Here is a 22,903-nt window from a genome sequence, read left to right as displayed (position 1 = left end):
GGACATCTATAAGAAGAGGGTATTATTTTTCAAAAGTGGAGGTTCCACATGCCTTAAATATAGTCATTTTCAATCCAGAAATTCCTGCTTTGTTGCAAAATGAAAGTCTGTTCTTTTGGCCTTTTATATAAGGCCTGGATTACTTTGCATCAATTACAGAGGGTCCCATGTCTATTCATCCACATGCATGTCCCCTGCCTCTCATTACTAATAGAAAGATTGAATAATTGTGATGCAACTTTTTAACTAAGAGAACACTAGTTCCTCACCTTAAAGTAAAAAAAGGAAGTAGAAGCACCTTGATTGTCATTTTCCTGTTTTCTTTTAAATAGTTCCACATACAAAACATCTGGTTAATCCATTTATAAGAAGAAGCCTTTCCAAACAAGGTTCAAAATTTTGTCATATATCATGGCGTATCCTATTGTATTGGTCTCGTCCTAATATGTAAAAATTTAAATATTTTATGTTTTTAATATTTTCAGGGGTGGCCATTGCTAAGATGGGCCCATGTAAAATTTCGAAAAAAAAAGAAAGAAATGTATGGGTTAAACCCCTGGGGTGTATCGATACTTCGAACCTTGTTTTAAATTAAGAAAGTCTAAACAGTTTGTAAAAATTTGAGACTGGACAAGGGCTTTTATCTTCTATATTTTTCATCAAAATCTTCTTAGTCTTGGATAGTTTAATGTGTTTTTGCTCTTTTCTTAATTGCTTTTCGACTGATAAGGCATTTAATAAACTTTTTTTTGGTTAAAATATCAATCCATTTATGATAAAGCCAACAACCCATATCAATTTGCTATGATATTCAAAATTAGGGTGCTAACTGAGTATTTGACCCAAACTGTTTAATTTGGAGTACCCTATATTAGAAGCATAAAAAAAAAGTGTACCCTATATTAGAAAAATTCTACCAGAAAAATAGTTGCAAGAAAAAAGTGCAGCAGATCCCAACCCTTGTTTTCAGGGTTTTTCAATCAGAAAAGTGGCTGCAATCAGACTCTAAAATTTGCTTCCTTTAGTGTGTTTTAATTTGCTTTTTGTTTTCTTTTTCTCCCTTTTCTAGCTTTTATTCTTGGAAGTTGGAGCCGAAACGGCACATGAACTAATCCCTTACGCTGTGTTTGGAAGTGAAAGATAATGAAATATTTACAAACCAAACATAACCTTGCTGAACTATCCTCCACATCCTGAGACGTGTGGATGTGTGTTCAAGTGCAAGAGAGTGGACCCTTGCGCCCACTTTGGTGGGCCCCTGCTTAACATCTTGAATCTGGACGACGTCACTCTCGTGGGTTTGTGGATAAAATCCTCTAGACCATGAACCTTAAGAGGTCCACTCCTCAAGCCCATGATGAAAACAAGCACTAGTCACTAGTCAGGCATAGTTGGGCAACCCGACACAAGTCGAACTCAGATGCTATTCTTTGCCTCTGAAGTATGCCCAATTGGAATAATGGAGCCCAACCTGCTAAGTTTCACACTTTCACGCATGAAAGGAATGATGAAAGATCCATGGCGAAGTGGCCCAAAAAGGTTTCGGCTCTTGGCCTGTTACATAAGCTTATATAGCCTTCAAATAAATTTCAAAGGGTAACTTTCCTTGGATTAACACTTACAGAGAGATTAATGGTCTTTGGCTGGACATGAAAACCTGCAAACCAACCATTAAACGTGTAAGGCCTCCAACTCCTGCATACATCACTAGTATGGTCCCAACTCCCAGGCCAAAAGGAGTGGTCCTAAAGAGACTGACTATGTGAGGTTCGGAAGGATAGCCAACTAGCCAAGGTTTACAATGCATCAGATGTTCTTCATTCTGACGTTTTCCACTTTCTGCCAAGGAGAAATACTGATACACACATACAGTTTGGACCAAGTTTAAGAAAACGGACAAGACACAAAAAGAGAGAGAGAGAGACAAGGTGGATGGTTTTGCTTTTTGTATAGTCCGTTCTCTGGAACTGGAAGAAGAAGCAAATCAGTAGTGAACCTTTTCTGTAGGAGCATCAGCCTATCTGTATCTGGCCTGGCAGATGCTTTAGCCTTTTACGGGCTAGTCTTCCCACAAATGGTTATCACGCACTAGCTATTTTATTCCACATCGTTATTAGGCTTTCACCTCTGCCTTTGTTCATTTCTTACATTTTTCTTTCTCCTTTACTTTTCCTCTGGTCTTTTCTCTTTCATCATTTCCGGAAGAGTTGTCAACAAAGAGAACCAATTATCTTGTTCTTTGAAATTAATGCACCACCAAAATATCCCAAGTTTCACAGTCGATCATCTTCCATGTGAAAGCTTAGCTTAAATGGGCTCTTCATGTCCCTGCCAGATTTCTTCATCATTCAAATGTTTTTAGCCATCTATATCTCTATTAGTTCTAATCAAACTACCAAAGAAATCTAGCTATAAGCTCTATCAGGGGTTCTTCTGCAAACCCAAATGAATGCAGTAAGTTAAACATATATAGTGATGATTTCTTAAACATGCTCATGTCATCAACATTCTCTGCACACGTAGAGATGAAGACAATTCAACGGTGGGTCCTTGGGTTCTCTTCATCGTAGGTATAGAATGCAATTCACGGTCTCCACCACCGACCATCCATTGTTTTGCTGCCAAAATATAGGTAGTCAGAACTGTCCATGTGGCAAGTACTCTCTGTCTGTGACTTTGTGGGTCTTTGTTTCTCTCGCCGATTCTTTCCACGTGTTTACAAGGAAGAGAAATTGAATCAAAACTGTACGACAGTCTCCCAATATTAGAATTAGCAGGGGAATTTGAACGGAGGAGTGACCCGCCAGATCAGTGTCTTCTATTTTCGTTGTTTTCCAAATTCAGAGGATGTTCCAATCCATGTATTTCAGATCAACTTGCCAAAACGTACGCAACGCGCAAAGCCACAAACACAAAAGAAACGAAGGTCTGGCTACGTTGTCGATCCCCTCCTCTGTTTGTTGATTCTATGATCCCAGGGGTCCTTTTCTCCGTACAGGAAGAGGAAGGTCTCTTATCCAGACTCATCTTTAATAGTTTCCAACTCTTTAATTTCCATCGTCTCGTCACACCATTCGCTTCGCGCCCCATATCTCGTGATACACCGATAGTGCATGCACGCTGCTGCCTCGAAGTTCGACAATGACATAAAGGTTGTTTATTTTGAGCTTTTGCGGCCAAACCCAGAAAAAAAAAAAAAAAAAAAAAGTTGTCCATGTAGTTAATTAGCTCAGACGAGGTTAGCTAATTGAGTAGTTTTTCAACAAAATATAGTGGATTTGCTTAGATTGATTGAGTGCAAGATGAGAATTAGAAGTTTCATTGAGAGATCCATCAACAACTTTTAGGAGATTTTTATAAACACTACTTTTTGAAACATTTTAATTGGGCTTTCTATGAAACCTATATACGGGCTAGAAAGTAGATCTAAAGTATTTATTAGATTGGATTAGACCTGCTCTATTCTTAATGGATTTATATAATATATATATATATATATATATTTGATTAGGCCAGATTAAATCAATATCCAATCTATCGATATATAGAAGATAAACATACATGGATTAATAGATCAGGTTTGAGTTGGAATCAATCTAAATTAAAACCAATTTGAACAGATTTGACGATCCAAGTATTAGTCCAAAATATTCATTGAATTGAATTGGACCTAGTTCATCCATAATACATTCATATTGGGCCATTGGACCAAATCCGATCCAATTGACACCCCTCGCCCAGGCAACTAACTTTAATTCTTTTTAATTCCTTATATATAATCCTCAGGTACAAACAATTATTATGTAGGAGGAAGATAAGCTCTCCATTTCTTTCCCAGTTCAGTTGATCTGGTGGGTCCACACCTATGATAATTTTGATGGAATTATCATTATAACCATCCAAATTCCAATATCCAGACTCTTTCTGCAACCGTCCAATTAAGAATGGAATATAAATTGGAAAATTAATTAATACTCAAAATATCACTTTTTGGGGTAAGTCTTAATGGACAAGTCCTTCACATAATTTGACCAGATGGACGTAATTACCCAGGATATTTTATCTTCTATATCTTCTCTGATCTATGCATGAAAAGAGCCGTTGAGCCTTGGGAACTTGAATGTGAAAGATGCAGAAAATGTTGAAAGAAAAGAATGGAATATGATAATGGCGGGTTCCAAAGATTATTTGTGTGTGGCTAATGGCTTGCTGTGGTTCAACAGTCCACCAGAGAATCGAAATAAAGTTCCTGACGATCACCATGAAGTTTGAAATTTATGGATGTGGGGAGTTTTCTCTTTATCAAAGTTCCTTTGGAAAAACAATAGGTGGGATATTGATAGCACGACGTTGAGAATTCCACATTTGCGAAAGGAAACGAAACATCCGTTTTTTCTTCTGAAAAGTTCACAAATTGGTGGAAAGTTCTTTGATTGTTGAAGTCAACTAATATACATCTGCCAAATATTGAGACCGAAAACAGCATTACAATAGTTATTGATGAGGGGTGATTTGTCCCGACCTAGCGGATACGACCTGATGATTGGACATGAGTCAGTACTTCCAGCCACTTTAGTAGGACAGGTCACTTCGGGTATCTCGGTCACCTTGGCCAAGACCGAGGTCCGAACAGCTTGAGGTGCCCCAAATTACCTAGGTGACACGTAGTCAACATCTAGTAGCTAGCCAATTGATTCCGAGCTTTATGGGATCACGTCGCACGCCTTTAGGTCTTATCCTCATCCTGCCTAGATTGGACGGACTCGATAAGCTTTATCGATTAGCACGATATCTATTTCTCGAGGCGGAACGGACTCCTAACGGCGCGTGCCAAGGATCTCGGAGGTGTTTCGTGAGATCTATAGAAGATCACCTATATAAGGGTGTCTACTCCAGTTGTACAAGGTATGCGCGGTTTACTGCTTACTAGCTATTACTCTCAAAAACTTATAGCTCGTATACATTAGCTATTAATTTAAGCATCGGAATGACCACACCGGGTTAGCCACCCCGAGTTCTCTGATCTTACTTGTCTTACAGTTCTATCGGCCACCTAAGCAACTGACATCCGAGCTTCCATCTAATTAGGAGCAATCAGATTGCACACCATCAGTTATGTTTATGTTGCATGTGTGTGTGTGTGTGTGTGTGTGCACTTGTGAGGGAGATAGAATTATTCATATGGACACATTAAGGCCGCGTTTTGCAAGTCTTCCCGCGTGGGCTTCGGGCTGTTTAGAAGCCCGAAACCCTGAATTATGGGTTTTTCCTATTTGACAATGAAAAGATCTATTGGAAAAAAGCTCCAGCCCATAAAAGACGCTAGCAGCCCGTATTTGGGTTTTTTCAAGAAGCTTCAAATGAAGCTTTTACAATCTTTTAGTGCCCCGTCTTTTTCAAACGTGTGGCATGATGCACACGATTGGGAGAAAATAGGTTCTTTCCATAAAAAACTATTTGAATGTATAAGTGGGACCTACCAATGGTATGTGGGGCCCAACTTGAAAAAATGTATGTGGACCCACATACATGTCCACACATGCATGTCCACCAATAGCATGTGGGGCCCAAGTTGTAAAATGTATGTGGGCCCCACATGCATATCCACCAATGGTATGTCGGGCCCACCCTGTAAAATGTACATGGGCCCCACATGCATGTCCACACATGGACCCCACATGCATGTCCACCAATGGTATGTCGGGCCCACCTTGAAAAATGTATGTGGGCCCTACATACATATCCACACATGAACCCCACATGCATGTCCACCAATGGTATGTCGGGCCCACCTTGTAAAATGTATGTGGGCCCCACGTACATGTCCACACATGGACCCCATATACATGTCCACACATGGACCCTACATGCATGTCCACCAATGGTATGTTGGGCCCACTTTGTAAAATGTACGTGAGACCCACATACATGTCCACCAAAGAAAAGTGGGCCCACCTTGAAAAATGTAGGGATTATAGCAAATAAGGGCAACTTTTGGGACCTAATATCAATAAAAGTAATATTTTTAAAAAGTTTCAAAAATAGGTCAACTTTTTAAAAATAATATCAATTTAGGGCAAAAACATTGTTCATCTTCTTCCTCTTGCAATCTATTCATCAGCGCCTCCGTCTGCCGCCGCCTGCCTTCGACAACGCCTCCGCATATCTTCACCCACCTCCACCTCCACCTCTGGCAACATTGTCGGAGGTGGGCGGAGGCAGAGGCGGCGGTGCTGGTGGTCATTCCTCTGCCTAATGCCACCACCTCCGCCTCCGGCAACATTGCTGGAGGTGGGTGGAGGCAGAGGTGGTGGCGGCGGCACTAGTGGTCATTCCTCTGGTCAACGCTGCCACCTCTGCCTCCGCCTCCGGCAACGTTGCTGGAGGTGGGCAGAGGCATAGGTGGTGGTGGCGGCGTTGGTGGGCGGAGGTGACGGCATTAGGCAGAGGAATGACCACCAGTGCCGTCGGAGGCAGAGGCAAAGGTGGGCGGAGATAGGCGGAGACACTGCCAGAGGCAACGACGACACTGATGAATAGATTGCAAGAGGAAGAAGATGAACAGTGTTTTTGCCCTTAATTATTTTTAAAAAGTTAACCTATTTTTGAAAGTATTTCTTTTATTGATATTAGGGCCCTAAAGTTGCCCTTATTTGTTATAATCCCAAAAATGTATGTGGGCCCCACATACATATCCACACATGGACCCCACATGCATGCCCACCAATGGTATGTCAAGCCCACCATGTAAAATGTATGTGGGCCCCACATACATGTCTACCAATGGTATGTAAGCCCAAGTTGTGGGTCCCACATGTTAAGTGAAAGGTTTATTGGCCCATACACAAGGCATTCATATATACATAACACATGTTTTCATCACATTACCAAACGGTCTTCTAGCTTTTGTAGTCTTTATTGAGATATATGAAAAATATTTCAACCAAACAATCTTTGATCTTCCAAGATTGATTTGCAAAAGCTCACCCTGTCTTTTAACTATCAGATCTTGTAATAGATCTTCTCAAAAAGACTTGCCAAACAGGCACTAAGTTTTCCCTTATAATTAGAGAATGTGGATAGGCTGCAGACCAAATCAAATTGGATATAGGTAGATACAAATTTGATTTGCTTATATTCAAATTCGAATAGTATCTTATGTATCGGATGTCTCAATTTTGAATCGAATTTGGAATGCAATCGAATATGAAACAGTGTAAATAAATTAGACTAAAAATAATCAAAATGTTATGTATTATTAATAAAATGAATTATATGGAACTTAAACCTATGACAATTTAGTAAAAACATAACATATAACATTCAAAGACCAACTCTACTTATAGATACAACATAAATTTTAAATATTTAAATCAAACCGAATCGAATAGGGATGGGATCAGATTTGATCCAATTATAAATGGATCGAATTCGGATCACCCTTAATAGGATTAAATTGAAATACCACTTGCAAATTGCACCCCTAAATGAGGACCAGAATCTTTGAAAACAATCCTGGGAGAAAAAAATTTCAAATGGAAGTGTCTACTGGGCAATTTTGTTTATTCAATTTCTGTCCAGCTACTTCCAAAACTTAAGAAATAAGAAAAATTAGTGCAAAGAGTTAATGACATTTTATTGTCCGGCATTTTGTCAATTAGGTTATGTTTATAAAGGTTTTTCTACCTTTCTCTTTTTTTTCTCTACTTTTTCTATCAAACCAAACATAGCCGAGACTTGAAAAGAAACTGTAGTGGGTGAAGTAAGGCCTCCTGTTGTATCATTTCAATGAATAAATAGAAAATAATATTCATGTATATCCTCAAAAGCAAACCCTTTTCATGGGAATGCCCATCTAGATGGAGCCCTCTCATGGCAGCCACCAGTTTCCTCCTCAGTCCTCTCTGCTCTGCAAAGTGCAAACATAAGCCTAGCGACTATTTAATTTCCCTCGTTGATGTGAAGCAAAAACTTTCCAGCCCAGAAAAAGAAAGCCCACATAATAAATAACTGAATAATTTCTCTGAGTTCTGTATAAGCGAATTAGTGTACTCAGGAATCAGGATACTCGTCTTTATCTTACTGTTCTAGATTTCCAACTGGTCCCTGGGAATAATAGAACCATAGATAGAAAGAGAGAGAGAGAGACTCTCTCACCAAATTGACTAGTCTACTCTACTCTACTCTGACTACTCCTACACCATTTTTTGCCTAAATACGCTACTCTCCTAGCTAATCCACTTGTTTTGCTAAAATGCGCCCACCTCCTATGACTCTCCTCAGAATTCCTCTTCTTCTCTCCCTTTTAAATATCTTACCCAATTTCTTCTTCCCATCCTCTCGCTGGCTTGAACCCTTGAGAATATGGGAATTGTGTCATGTCCTTTTGCCTGCAATTCGTATAACGAATCACAATCTCCGTCTAATCACCTTCATTCAGATTCCATCTCTCTCTCTTCTCAGCCCAGCTTACCGTCCGTCCCTTCCCTCACCTCACAATTATCCTTCCACCATCACCACCGCCTACAACATCATCAGCAGCAGGAACTATCTTCAACTACCCACTGTCAATGCATCTCCACCCTCAAAGGCCATTCCTCTTACGTTTTCTCCCTCGTCCTCGCCGGGAAGTTCCTTTGCAGCGGCTCCTCTGACGAAGAGATCCGAGTCTGGCCACGGTACTCACCCATAGCAGCAGCTGACGCTGATGCCCAAGAACCGTCTCTGACCAACAACGTGGTTTCTGTCGGCAAGGGCGCAGTTAAGTCTCTTGTGGTCTCCGGCGATCAATTATTCAGCGCCCACCAGGACCACAAGATCCGTGTATGGAGAATTTATAACGAGGAGACCCACCAAGGCAAGTACAGGTACAGGCGGTTGGCCACGCTTCCCACCCTCAGTGACCGCGTTATGCGATTCCTCCCACCTAAGAACCATGTTCAAGTGCGGCGGCACAAAAGATGCACCTGGGTTCATCACGTCGACACCATTTCAGCACTCGCTCTATCTAGAGATGGCTCACGGCTCTACTCCGTTTCATGGGATCGGACGTTGAAAATTTGGCGAACCTCCGACTTCAAGTGTTTAGAGTCGGTAGGGAGCGCGCACGACGACGCGATCAATGCGTTGGCCTTGTCCAATGATGGGTTCGTCTTCACTGGATCGGCCGACAAGAAAATTAAGGTGTGGAGTAAGTTACCAGCCGACAAGAAGCACTCGTTGGTGGCAACACTGGAGAAACATCAGTCCGCCGTTAATGCATTAGCACTCAGTACTGACGGGTCTGTGTTGTATTCCGGTGCATGTGATCGATCAATCATAGTGTGGGAGAAAGAGAACGGCGGTGGCGCCGATGGTGGTGGCGGAGGTCAAATGGTGGTTGTGGGTGCGCTCAGGGGACACACCAAGGCAATTCTGTGCTTGGCGGTGGTGTCAGATTTGGTATGCAGCGGTTCGGCTGATAAAACGGTTAGGATATGGAGGAGGGGTGTTGAGAAAAGCTACAGCTGCTTGGCTGTGCTGGAAGGACACAGAGGACCAATCAAGTGCTTGACGGCATCTACAGCTGCTTATGTTAACACTACCAATTCTTCTGTTACTTGTTATCAGCTTTACAGTGGCAGTTTAGACTGTGATATCAAGGTCTGGCAGCTTTTGGTTCCCCTTCTCTAGTCTGTATCAATTTTTAATTATTCTTCTGCCTTGAGCCATCTGTAAAAAAGAGGTTGAGTGAGTGAATAGAGCGAGGTTTTTCTCGGCTTTTAACTCATCAACATTTCGTGTGCTTGGGATTTGAAATTCGTACTCTCCTCATTCCTCAACCTTAATTTGGTGGTTTTAAAGGGTTTAAGGCTGTGTTTGGACTTTGGAGGAGAGAATTTCTTTTTCTTTTCTAAAGCTAACCCGGGGATTTTTGGGGGACGGGGGATAGATTTTAGCTTCCAAAAAATGCCCATTAAAAAAGACACCCCTCCCCCAAACACAGCCTTAAAGAAGGTGGAGGTTTGGGGAAAAGGTGCTCTCTTCTCTTGCCAACAACTTCCGTAACATCTTATACAAATTTTAAGTCATATCCATTCAATTCGTATTTCTTATTGCATATGATTCTTTACCAAAAAGCAGGTGATACAGGCTCTTGGTGAGTTGCGATATTCTGCCAACAAAACACGTTCCAACCATCTATCAACTTGATCTAACACAGCACATACCTTGGTAGAATGTTGGAATATATATTGTTGGCAGGTGATCCAGACCCCTTTTCGGTACATGTGATGTATCTTTGCCCTCCACAGGAGGGGTAGGGATATGCTATCAACACTAACAATTGACCCAACATGCCACTGCATCTGCACATTGAGAAGGGGAGATATTCTCAATGTGAAACTGTAATGAATAGTTGGAACATTATTGGAAGCATTTGTTGGCAACACATCTGAACTCCTCCACAGGGCGGATAGGGATCAGCTGTTTCAAACAAAATGCTCCCGATAATTATGGGACGTGTATCTTTTACGATAGGGCCCATAAATTTATTATTAGAATAAAATGAGTATAAATATAAATATATATAGTACAAATACATACAAAATATAAAGTTATTCATTCTAGAATTTATATTTATAGTCTTTCCAAACTAAGCCTTAAGGTCATCCTCTTTACTATTTTTTTGTTTTTTTTCAATTTATTGAGCCGATGCGTATCAATCACCCAAAATTAAAACGTTGACTACTGTTTTCATTGATTACTTAATTCTTATATGCATGCTAGTTTTGTTATTTTTATAGAAAATATTAAAATAATACTAATAACAAACCATCCAAGCCGAGTAATTAATTTTAGAAATTCCTCTGGATGGTGATAACAATGTAATTAATTTTTGCATTTTATTAACCATAGTATGTAATCAATAGATTAATGGCATTAAAGTCTCATCAAGATTGAGCTCAGATATGCGAACCAATTATCTTGTTCTTTGAAATTGGTTATAAGTTGTTGGGAAGTTGGGTAAAACCGTAAAAGCCATCTATGTATCAAAATATTGTTATTTTCACTGAGTGTTTTGGAGACAAGTTCGGATCTTTCGTAAGTACTTTATTCCCATCTAAGTGAAGTGTTTTGTCCCTAACCATCTCACCCACTTGAACAAATCAAATCTCTAATATTATGGTTTAAAGTCCGTTTGAGAGGGCTGAACAGCCTAAGGTGAAGATTCAATTAAGCTGGTTCAGCCGCTTTGAATGTTTCTTACTTTTCACCTCAAACTAATATTCCATAAAATATGCCACATAAGCATTTCATTTCAAAAAACATTGAGACATTGGGGGAAACAAGAATTTGACATTTCCCCAAATGCTTCATACACATAAATCAAATAATTTATGTTTTTTAGTATTTATTTGATAAAAAATGAAACCAAACAGTGGTTTGATGCTTAATAAACACCAACACTTATGTGGCACTGATGTGACTATATCTTTTAATAAACACCCAAGGAACCAAACATAACCTAAATATTGTAAATTTTTTCATAAAAAATGCCCTTATTAAATGAAATACTTAGATAAATTTGATTTAAAAAATGCAAGTAAACGAACTTATCCTGCTAAGTATTACTTGAAAAATACTTTATCAAATAAGTGTATTAACAAAAAGACCAGTGTGCCAAAGTGTCAAGTAATGAGGGTACCGAATGTAAAACCACCAGGATGACTGTTGAAATACCCTCAATAATCTATAAGTGATAATCGAGGATGTATGTCATATTGTGGTTGGTCACCACATGCTTCCTTTACCTTGGCCTCGTTTGGCACGTTTTTTCGCACGGGCTGTCAGCTTTTTAGAAGTCCGACAGAATGCATTTTGGTCTTTTCCCGTTTGGTTGGGAAAAGATTTAGCTGTCGAAAAGGCATGGGAAGTTGGGTTCGGGCTATTTTTGAGAAGCTCCAAATGAAGCTTTCGGCCTTTTTTCAACCTGTCTTGGCATGAAAAGACGCACCTTAATCAAATAGCCTTCAAGTTGCTAAGATCTTGATGCAAGAAATTCAATTTATGTACAACCCTTCGCCTAATTATTTCACGGTCGCTTCTCTGTTGGATCTAACATTGAATAGGCCAAAAGCCCGAAATGAGCTATCACTCATTCACTCTAACATCACAGCCTGACAAAAAAAACACCAAGGACCCTCATTGTCTAGCTCTAAAGATGATTGTTTTTGCTTTCTTTCGTAAAGTGATGATGCATTGATGTTGATTAAAGCTTACCAAGATGTTTAGAAAAACATATTTTAGTGGCACCCGGCAAACTTAATATCAAGCAGTTGATCAAGATGTTATGTTTCTCATTTCCTGGTCTCCATCCCTGTGCAAATGTCAGACTACAAACAAGTTGTGGATTTAATATATAGCAAACATGTTCTTGAATCTTGATTACTAAGACGGTTCTCACTCATCGCCTCAATCAAGTGGAAGCGATCGCGAATTCGCAATGCGTTAAACCATGTGAACCCTTATGGTGCATTTGGTTGCTATGACTGGGATGGGAATTTCCACTTTTACACGTTTGGTTGTTTTGATGGGATGCGAAAATGTGGTATGCAGTTTCTCAAAAGTTAAGATGTGGGGTCACGCTAATATGGTGCGACCCTAGTGAGAAAGAGAAAACACTAAGGGCTTGTTCGTTTCCTCTTAACTCTTATCTCTTAAGAGGAATCTTTTAACTTTAAGAGAAAATTGGTTGTTTGTTTCTTCTTATCTCTTATATTTTCAAGTGCAACCATACAATTTTTTGTTTTCCAATGATACCCCCAAAAAGACAAACACAAATTCTCATATATAGGGTCAAAATGGATATTTGATAGTTTTCAGAATTCAAAATTCAAAATTCAGAACAACATTCTCTGCATTCAGAGTTCAGAGGAAAAAAAATTCACCAATACCAATATACCTCTTAATGTAATTATTACACTTTCAAATGTCTGACTTCAAAGCAAACGAACAAGCCCTAAGAAAAAAAAATATCGGGCTGTCTCGACTATGACTGGAGTCGTCATCTCACTATCTCAACATCTCGACAACGGTCGGGCTGTCTCGACCAAGGTAAGGCCAGATCTATAACTCCTAAACCCTGGAAATTATTTTCTTCCCCCTTTTGGCTTTGTCACTCTCTTTCCCATCAGTTGTAATACACGGTCATTCGCTAACTAAACGCCATTGTTTCCGACGTTATCAAGCTATGTTTTCTACAGATCTATGTACATGTGCTTATCCACTTTTTTTTTTGTCTGTAGGGTTCAAGTATTTCCATTCAACTGCGGGAAGGTAAGAGCTCCCTCTCTTTTCCAGATATATCGTTATGGATATTTGATCTACTTATTCCCCTGCCCCTTCGGTCTGTAGTGTTATGGGCCTTTGCTCATGCTTTCTTGAATAAGCATCTTCCAGATCGTTTTGTTTCTTAGAAAATAAGCACAGGAAAATGAATTCTGATTATACTATTTCTCAGAAAACAAACACTGGATGCAAATATTGGGAAAAAATATATTCCTTTCTCATTCCATTATTTCTCGACAACCAAACGGACCATTGTCTCGATTCTTTGGATGATCGATGATCAAGCTACGATTTAGTCAGTTTCTTAGTTTATAGCCAATACATCTTTTCTCCATCTTTTATTACAAAGATCTCATTTGGTCGTAGGACAATCAGGACGCATTTGAACACACCGGTATTTGGAATAAAAAATAAAAAGTAAAACAATAAATCAACTGGAGTTTGGTTTAAAACATTGGCATGTTCACATTTCATTGGGAGGTCTCCGACTCCGCAGTGTCCTGCAACGGTGGTCATAGGAAATCTTTCTTCCTTATTACAAACAAAAGAGTTGCTCAACTTAGCACATTTCCCAATTTAATTAAATAGAATTATTGACCAACCAAATAATATTTTGAAGTCCATAATTGCTATTGAGGTGACATAAATTTTCAAATGAAGCCCTTTATTGTTTCCATCTTTTATTTTTTCTAACTTTTGTACTAAAATTAGATTTAGGCACATTGCAATTATATTAAATAACTTATTTATTGATGTTGGATAAATATATTTTATTTCTTCCCTCTGTAATCAGTATGACAATTGAGAACTTTATTAATGAACAGTTTTTTTTTTCTAATATACAATTCGAAGCAAACTTAAGGTTTAATCTACTACGTGGCAAGTTGGCATGTTCCTCCAACCGTGTATTATTTTATTCCCACTCGTATTATATTATCATAAAAGTGATTGTTTATGTTCAAATTTGTGTTGTTTGGTTTGGATATCTTTATGATTTCTATATGAAATGGAGAAAGATTGTGCCCAGCTCACACAATACTGGTTGCCCTATCAAAAGAGTTTATGTTTTAACAAAATGAGTACTGGGTTATGAACTAGAGGTTTTGAGGGGGAGCAATCCCCAGGTCATGAGTCATGACTATAATTAGCCATTCAGCTACACTAATTAATTCCCCACTCCTTCCTTGGATAGGGTCGTAGGGATTTGTTGGGAAGAAACAAAGAAGACAACAGGAAAACAGAAAATCTATGAAGCAGCCAAGACATAGAAAAACTATAGTGACATTTAAAATGGTTAGACAATCATCTCCAACTTTTTTTTGGATCAATACCAACTTTTATTTTCTTTCTTTCTTCCAGTTATTGGAAAGGATGGATGTAGCAAAACTAAAATCTGTAATCACTAAGTCCGGTTCCTACTGCTGGATGTTCCCAAGTGATATTCAAATTACAAGGGGATTGTAGCTGATAATGTTTTCCTTTCCCTCATTGATTGATGAATCTAATAAAAGGGAGAAAAATGCAATAACAAAAAAAAAAAAAAAAACATAAAAAGGAGGGGGAGGGGAATTCAGACACTAGACCCCAAAAAACACAACAGCCCCAGTCCCCTGTCCATATTATCAACCTTAGACATCATCCTTGGAAAGGTAATTGACAAAAAGCATCTCCATGGCAAAATCAACTGTATTAGGTAACTCATTAAGAAGCACGAGAAGCACTAAACCTAGTAAAGCCCAGTCCCGCATGATCAGGCAAATTGTTAGTAAATTTAAATAACAATTTGATTGAGAACGTTTTCTAATCTACTCTTGCCCATTTCAAGGTTCCAAGTAAACAATGAAATTGAAACAAATATTAGTCAGGAAAATGGAAATCATTTACAGAGGTACCTTTGTTGGTATACCAGGCTGTTGAGGATACTTCCTTGGAGTAGGATAACATTTTAAGCAAACAATAGCAGTTTGTTGTCCACGTGGACTATGTGATTCCCCTGCATACAGCAGAAGATATATTGGTTGTACTAGAATGAATGAAGCCATGACCTCAAACTAGTAATGGATGTATAAGTCATCCCTTAAAAGTTTGCAGAAAGCTTCTGATAGAATAGTTTAGGGCCTTTAGGCAATATAGGTCACAAATAGTTAATTTGAGCAAACATCATACAAACACACAAAGGACTGACCTGGGACCCTGGTGCAAAAGTTGCTGAATCATGGGATTGTTTAATTGAAAAACCAGTTCCCAGTTACTGCAATGAAAAACACTTTTCAGTTATATTCTTTACTTGGCATATATCAAAGAACGATGATACCATTTTGAAATTAAAATGCATTTTCGCTGCAGAAAATTATACCATTATAACAAAGAAATGATAGGTCAAAACTGGGAATATCAGAAACAGTTAAGACCCTACTGAGCATATTTATAACATGGAAGCCCCCATCAAGTGAACTGCTTCTTCCTGCCCACTTAATTTTCTCCTGGAAAGAAGGTACCAGGTGGCTTTCTGGTTGTGGGGGAGACTTGGGATTGAATCCCACTTTCACCAGGGATTGGGTGGCTTCAAGGTTGGTGGGGAGGGTTACCCCCATCAATGTAGCCCATCTGCCCACTAAAAAGAAAATTTCCTCCTGGAAAAAAGTATAGGACATCCGTCAATAGTAAAGAACTATTAATAAACTCAGTTCATATTTTATGGTAAATCAGAGTAAAACATGATAAAAAATGGCATTTCCATCTTGACACAGTAAAGAGTTCAATTGTGTGAAACCAGGGCATCACAAAAAATAGGCAAGTCTTTTTAGCAGTAAAAAATGAAATTTTATTAATGTTTAGATAAAAGAATGGCATAAAATCATGAGTTGCCAAGAACCCTTGTGGTCAGGCTAGCATGTATCATCCACCCCTGTTTTCCATTTTTTAGCTTACTAGTGAAATGATTCCACTCCCTTCCCCCCTCCCCCCAACATAGTAGACTCCTGATCACTCCTTGTCTTGCCAGAACATTATCAAGCTTATTGGCTGATCTTTGAATCCAATTAAAAGCTACTCTCAGCTCCCCATCCAGTCCTTTTACCTTCCTTATAGGATACCTTTATATCTATGAAGCGTACAATTATGCTTAAGCCATCTCACAATTACCCTAGAATCCCATTCTGCCACCAAATCTTTGTAACATAGAAATTTATCTAAGACCCTCAGTTCTTGCAACACAGCCATCAATTTTGTCTGTTTGAAATCGCCATAGACAGGTTTGGATCCTAGGTACTTTCCCATCATTAATATGAAAGTTCATGATTTTCTTGCAAAACTCTAAACAGACAGCAAACAGTTTGGCTGTGTTTGGTTGAAGAGCAAAAACCAGAAATAAATTTTGCATCTGGTTCAGTTTTGCATGTCTTTGTTTGTAACTATGATTTACATTCCTACCTGATACAAATTCTGTACCTTTTGTTTATAACTATGAGCAAATCAAACACTCACCATGTGATGTGTTCACCTGGTGACAATACTTTCTTGTGACCATTCAATAAAAAACTAATATGCTATTTATCAAGGAAAAACCAAATCACCCAATGAGTGCATGCTTGGGTGATTTGATTTTGATGAGTTCACATGGTCACAACACTTTCTTATGACTCCAAATAAGTCATGAACATGCTAGTAATCAAATTTAAAACCAAACTTCATTGTATGTCTAGGTTATTTGGTGTCAATTAGTCCACATGGTGAGTACATGCTTATTATGCTACCCCAAACGTGCTACTATCAACCAATAAAACACAAACATGCTACTATAAACAAAATGAAAAACAAATTACAAAGCAAAGGCATGTCTGCTATTGCTACACCAAATGATACAAGAACAACCCACTGTCATGTAAAATATTGACTACCTCTAGGATATACTACCTAATTATGATAATCAAATAATATCAAGGTAGCTTAACATGAAAAATAATGCCTAGGCAATAAAGCACTCATGGAGGGTCGCCTCATTTAGTCTCCAAGATATTTTTTACACAGTGCTTTTGGATACTTTTGTATTCTTAACTTTCTAAGGTTGTAATAATAAAACAAACATTATTAAACTAAATTATTTAGTTTGAGTTAAAATACTAGTTTCGTTTTTTCTTTTATTTTTCTTATCTGTTAAGGCTGAATCGGGATGCATACCGTCTTGAACCCTTGAATAATAAGCATGGAAGAACTCAAAATTTTGTCCATCAACACATACTGATTTTCTTTTTTTTCTTCTATTCTTTATATGTTAATTTTCTATGTTTAAATGAAGTTTATACATTTTTTATGAAGATGATATACAATTAATAGTGAAAGATGGTTGCTACTTGCTATGGAACCTAGGCAGTTATCCTAGGACTCATGGTTTTTATTCAAAAAATTCCATCGTCCTAGGTGACGCCTAGGTGCCCAGCTAGGCAACTAGGCGACAAGGTGCCGTCTATTGCCTAGCCTCAGTTCAGCACCTTAAAAAACTGTGTCCATGTCACCAAACGCAATGTATTTGCTAAATTTGGCTCACTAGCAAATCCACAAATGTCAAATTATAAGGACCTCAAGAAAAAGCCACCATGGAGATAGAAAAACAAAATGGCATTGTATAATATATAGTTGTAAATCAAACGAGTCCACATAAATATGAGTAAGCTTCAATCCTTGATACACCTAATTGATTTGTAGTAATGAATCTAATTGATTTGTAGTAATAGGTTTGAAGTATTTCATCTAGATAGATTCCAGTTCTTGTTGTAGCTAAACTCTACAACTTCCCTTTGAAAACAAAGCTATAAGTTTATTAGAAAGCTTACCCTTTGTTGTACATGATAAGCTATCATTTCTTCAAGAAGGCCCCTTTCCAAGATCATGGTAATTGATCTTTTTTCTTTTTACTTCCTAGTAGAAATAAGACAATCATTACATAAAGTAATTCTTAACAATACCTTTCGACATCGCAATAATTCCCACTTCATTTTTTATTTGTTTCTTTCTTCTTTTACAATGGCATAAAATGTGGAAAAGATAAGATAAACTATTTTATTCTCAAAGGATAAGGACTAGTAAAGAGTAAAAGCTAATACTAATCGGAGATGTGATTTAGATCTGCCCAACAACTAACAATCTAGTCTACATAGGCTGTTTTCTACAAAATTGGCTGGTCCAATTACTTGTAAGTCCTAGCATGGGGAGAGAGAAATTTTTGGTCATCTCAATTTATGGATATGTAACATATATTGACCTGCTTCTCGGCTGCAAGGGAGCTGTGATGGATGCAATGCATATATTCTTGTTGGACTAGACATTATGGATTCAATTAAATCTACCCATCCAGGACTTATGTGCAATACCATATCTTCCACTAGTTGAAGGAACAGCTTTGATACTCTTCAAGTTGGGAAGTAACTTTACAAAAAGGAATTTTTCAGCAGAGAGAGAAACTTTCATAAAAGTCACAACAAACTAATAAAATCGATCAAACTGGCAAGTTGTATGAGCATTTACCTTTCTTTCTTTAAATAAGGACATTTAGGTGTCTTTTCTTCTAAGTGGAGTACATGATTCCAAATTAATGATGATCATGAAAAATTAAACATCAACCTGAACATTATTCACAAACTATTCAAATAATCTGCATCTAACCCCTCCAAGTGGTAAAGTTCATGAGCTTAGCAATATATCATCTATTACTTCAATGGTTTATCATTTGTGTGTTCAACCATCAAAGAGTTTGTCACAATTGATAACCCCTTACCCCTCCATCAAAACCATTTCCCAAGGATTCAGAAGGGTAAAATAGGCTTCCCTCTCTTAAGCTAAAACTATAAATTGAGACTTTGCCTTTGGAATTGGTAGGATGAAGTGAGTCTCCACTGCCAGAGACAGGATTCTTACTTGCATAAACCAAGATAACAGATTATAATGCACACGATTCTTAGCGGTGCCAGAAGAGAAGTCCCCGTCCAGCAGTTATAGCTTAGAAGGACAACCCAGGTGTCCTCTTAAGGGTTACTCTGCCACTACATAAAAGATAGTAGTAGTAATAAAAGTAATAGAGAAACAAGACTCGTAATGCCAGTATACCAACAGCATGCTCCAAGAAAAGGCAATGCTTATTCATCGACTGAAAAAGGGCAACTTTCCAACCTTGGAAAAACGCAAAATTTTAGATACCCACATTAGACAATCAAAACTTATACCCTTCAAAGAAAAACAATAGCAATATATAAACCTTCAATAAAATATGCTAAATGAAAATTATACAGGACAGTAAAAAACTCACCTCTAGAAATATCAATTCAATGATCTCTTCTCAATCAAGAATAGCACTGGTGTGATGCTTTGCCAAAGTTACAAATTATAATCATTTAATCAATACTCCATGAGAAAAATAACCTGGGCAGTCAGTAGCAATAATTAATCCGAGGAGGCCAGGGCCGCTGCCAATAGCAACACGCTTGAGGCTATTACATGAAGAGACGAACAAGTGAGCCATCGACATGTCTTTCTATGACATTGCTGCGTCTTCAAAAACGAAATTGGTAGAAATGTGGTCTGGTTCTACCCTAGAACAGCATCAACAAAAGGGAAATTTGTTCTTTCTAGCGGTAGCGGGAATAAAGTGTTTCAAGGTAGGGGATAGTTGAAAACATACGCCAGTTAACACTGTTGAAGTTCCTATCGTCACCAACTATATTTGACGAAAGAACGCAATAAAAGCATAACGAACTTACCGCATGAATAGATTGCCATCTTCGAGAGCACGACGGCTTCCATGAATGCCGTCTGAAACTTTTAAAAGCAGAGCTGCAGAAGGCCAACGATATGGACCATATGGTACCCAGTACCCGCTCCAAGACCTTGTATACATCATGCATCAACGATCTATTATCTTCCGTGTGTTTCCTTGTACTAGGGGTGATATTTTAGTCCGGCCCGAAAATTTTTAACCTTGGACTTAAGTTTCTGAGTCAGCCTGAGCCCAATACCTCAGGCCCATCCTAGCCCGATCCAGCCTCCAATAAATTCATAGGTTAATATATTTTAACAGTATCATATAACGATATAAAGTCAATGTTTAGAAATAGGGGTTAACATTGACCAATATTTTAATCTATAAATCAAATTCGAATCAGATTAAGTAATATCCGAATTCAAATCCGATTAGAAAAGTCGATATTCAAATTCGATTCGATATATGATGGATATTAAAAATTAATATTCGAATTCAAATTTAATTGAATATTTGATTATATTCGAATTCAACTAATTAATAATTTTAGGTAATTAATAAATATATAAAATAAATATTTTATTTATATGAAGTATATAAATATATAAATTATTTATATAATTTAATTATTATATATATAAATTATATAAAACATTTAAATATTTTATATTATATATAAATAATTAAATAATTGGTCGAATTCGGATATTTATCGAATTGAATCAGGTCATATCCGAATTCAAATTCGATTAACTATTTGATATGAATAAAATATCCAAATTCAACTGATTAGATATTTGAATTATCGGAATTCAATTCGATTATATCGAATCTCGAATTCAAAATCAAATTTTCGAATAATGTTGACACCCCTAACTGGGGTAAACAAAGTAGGTGACATACGGAATTATGAATTCTTGCTACATATGTTTGAAACTACCATTCTGTGTGTGGCTACACCTTTAAAAAGGATTAAGCATTCACTGTAGAATTATAGATGCGCTACAAAGACATGTACAAAGGCGTATGTAACCAATCCCTACACGAAGGGTTTGGGCTTTAGGTGTACAAATCACTATAGGATGTTCACTATTCATTAAATGATTAGCCCACACACGCCTTTGTCAATGGGTCAGATTTGGTATGGATTTGCCTTCATGCTAATCTGACCCTCCAATTCCACCCCAATCTAACCCAACTTAATAACGTGTAATTTTTTAACCAGCCCTGACCCCAGTTCAACCCGACTTGGCTTGCTCTCTTTCAATTATATCATTTATATTGCATTTTGAAAACTGAAAAATCATTAATTTAATTTGGAATTCGGTTTATTCACTATAGTGACAAAAAAAAAACAAATATGAAAATAAATTTAAGGCTTTCACGTCATGGGGCATACTAAATTACAAGAATACCCTCTATATAAGTAGGGGTATAATGATCTATTGGGTTGAATGATCAAAATCCTAACCCAATCCTATGGATTCTGGTCAAGTCAGATTTACCATTTATTTAACCCAAGCCATTGACAACCCTATACAACTCTTGACGATGCATAACAGATCCCTACCCATCTCAAAGGACTAACTCTGTTTGATGTTTTTCTCTTGTTAATGGTTATTAGTGAACATGAATTTCACTCTTTTAACATTTAAATTTTTTCATGATAGCAGAAAATGCCCCTTACGCCCATGTTTAAATGAGAAAGAATTAGCTGGCTGAATTTGATAGCTGTGTTTTACTCTCTGTTGGAATTGGAATCAATTGTTTTGCTTCACTCCATCCATAAATGCAAGTGAGAGATTGACTGTTGTGGGCTTGAGAGTTCGAATATGTCCTCACACCAATCTCATAGCACTCTGCATATCGGAAACACCCCCTGTGCTTGTATGTTATCTTTTACGGGGAGACATTCTCAATGCACAGCTGTAATATGATGTGAGGTTGGTGCGAAGAGCGTTCTGTAAGGAGAGTATCGGGATTTGTCATTGAGCCCAGGTCTACTCCTCACACCAATCTCACGGTACTTGCACCCACACATTGGGAATATCTCACACACTTGTACCTTTTATTCATATGGGGGGATGTTCCCAATGCACGGCTGCAATTAAACGTGTTGTAAGGTTGAGCGTTCTATGAGGATCAGATCCCGATTCCATATGGATTGTATGTCTAGTCTGGACCAAAATAATTGGTTCCACACCTGGTAAAACAACTATCAAATTCAATTGATTCCTTCTCGTTTAAATAGAAAAGCTAGAGAATGATCCCCCGTACTAAATTCGGGGTAACTAAATGTGTGTATAATTTAGTTTGAAGTTTATTATTCAGTTATCAAAAATTAAATTAAAAAAAAAACTAATATGGGTCTTGCGCCTTTGTAATTGACAATCCATTCTAACCTATTTTATTTTAAAACCATTATTGATTTATGTTTTTTTTTAAATTGATTTAAGATATTAAATGAGATCTTATTCGTAAACAATAACCCACTTTATTTGATATTTACTATTTATCTAATAAATTTATTTTGAGTTATTTATTTTTAAAAGTTAAATTAGGTAGCTTCCTAAAAGTTAAATCAAGTTTGTAATTAATAAAGTATTTTCTTTTTGAAAAGAAAAATCATTTAAAAACAAACATGGGTTTATGGTAATCTTTTAATGGGTTCCACCATTTGTATTTAATAGACTATGGATAAATATGTGTTTAAGATAATAAATAATTGTTTATTGAGAATGTTTAGAAGTGAAACTACCCACTTGTTAAATCTTATTTCTTGAGTTAAAAGGATGTCACGTGTTTGAATGGTGGTAGTGAGCT

The 22,903-nt window shown here is 37.6% G+C and overlaps 1 protein-coding gene and 1 long non-coding RNA gene across 7 annotated transcripts; one reads left to right on the top strand and one right to left on the bottom strand.

Moving 5' to 3' along the window:
* The first annotated feature begins 7,872 nt into the window (after positions 1-7,872).
* LOC104607968 (protein JINGUBANG-like) lies at positions 7,873-9,821 on the top strand. The gene has a single exon (XM_010273767.3). The coding sequence runs from the start codon at positions 8,365-8,367 to the stop codon at positions 9,670-9,672; it is 1,308 nt and encodes a 435-aa protein (XP_010272069.1). The 5' UTR covers positions 7,873-8,364; the 3' UTR covers positions 9,673-9,821.
* A 3,182-nt stretch (positions 9,822-13,003) lies between these two features.
* Positions 13,004-20,214, bottom strand: LOC104607967 (uncharacterized). Of its 6 annotated transcripts, XR_737033.2 has the most exons (6): positions 20,082-20,214; positions 19,631-19,811; positions 18,162-18,246; positions 15,686-15,962; positions 15,515-15,580; positions 13,004-15,322 (listed from the first exon to the last, which is right to left on the bottom strand). It is a non-coding gene; the product is annotated as an uncharacterized LOC104607967 (long non-coding RNA). The 6 variants fall into 6 exon arrangements; XR_016085411.1 differs by having other exon boundaries at positions 15,686-18,246; XR_737031.2 differs by lacking the exon at positions 18,162-18,246.
* Positions 20,215-22,903: the final 2,689 nt, after the last annotated feature.

The sequence above is a fragment of the Nelumbo nucifera genome, chromosome 4 (assembly GCF_055504915.1).
Source record: "Nelumbo nucifera cultivar China Antique chromosome 4, China Antique-T2T, whole genome shotgun sequence".
Lineage (NCBI taxonomy): Eukaryota > Viridiplantae > Streptophyta > Magnoliopsida > Proteales > Nelumbonaceae > Nelumbo > Nelumbo nucifera.
Note: the sequence above shows the minus strand (reverse complement) of the source record. Positions and strands in the feature narration are given on the sequence as shown.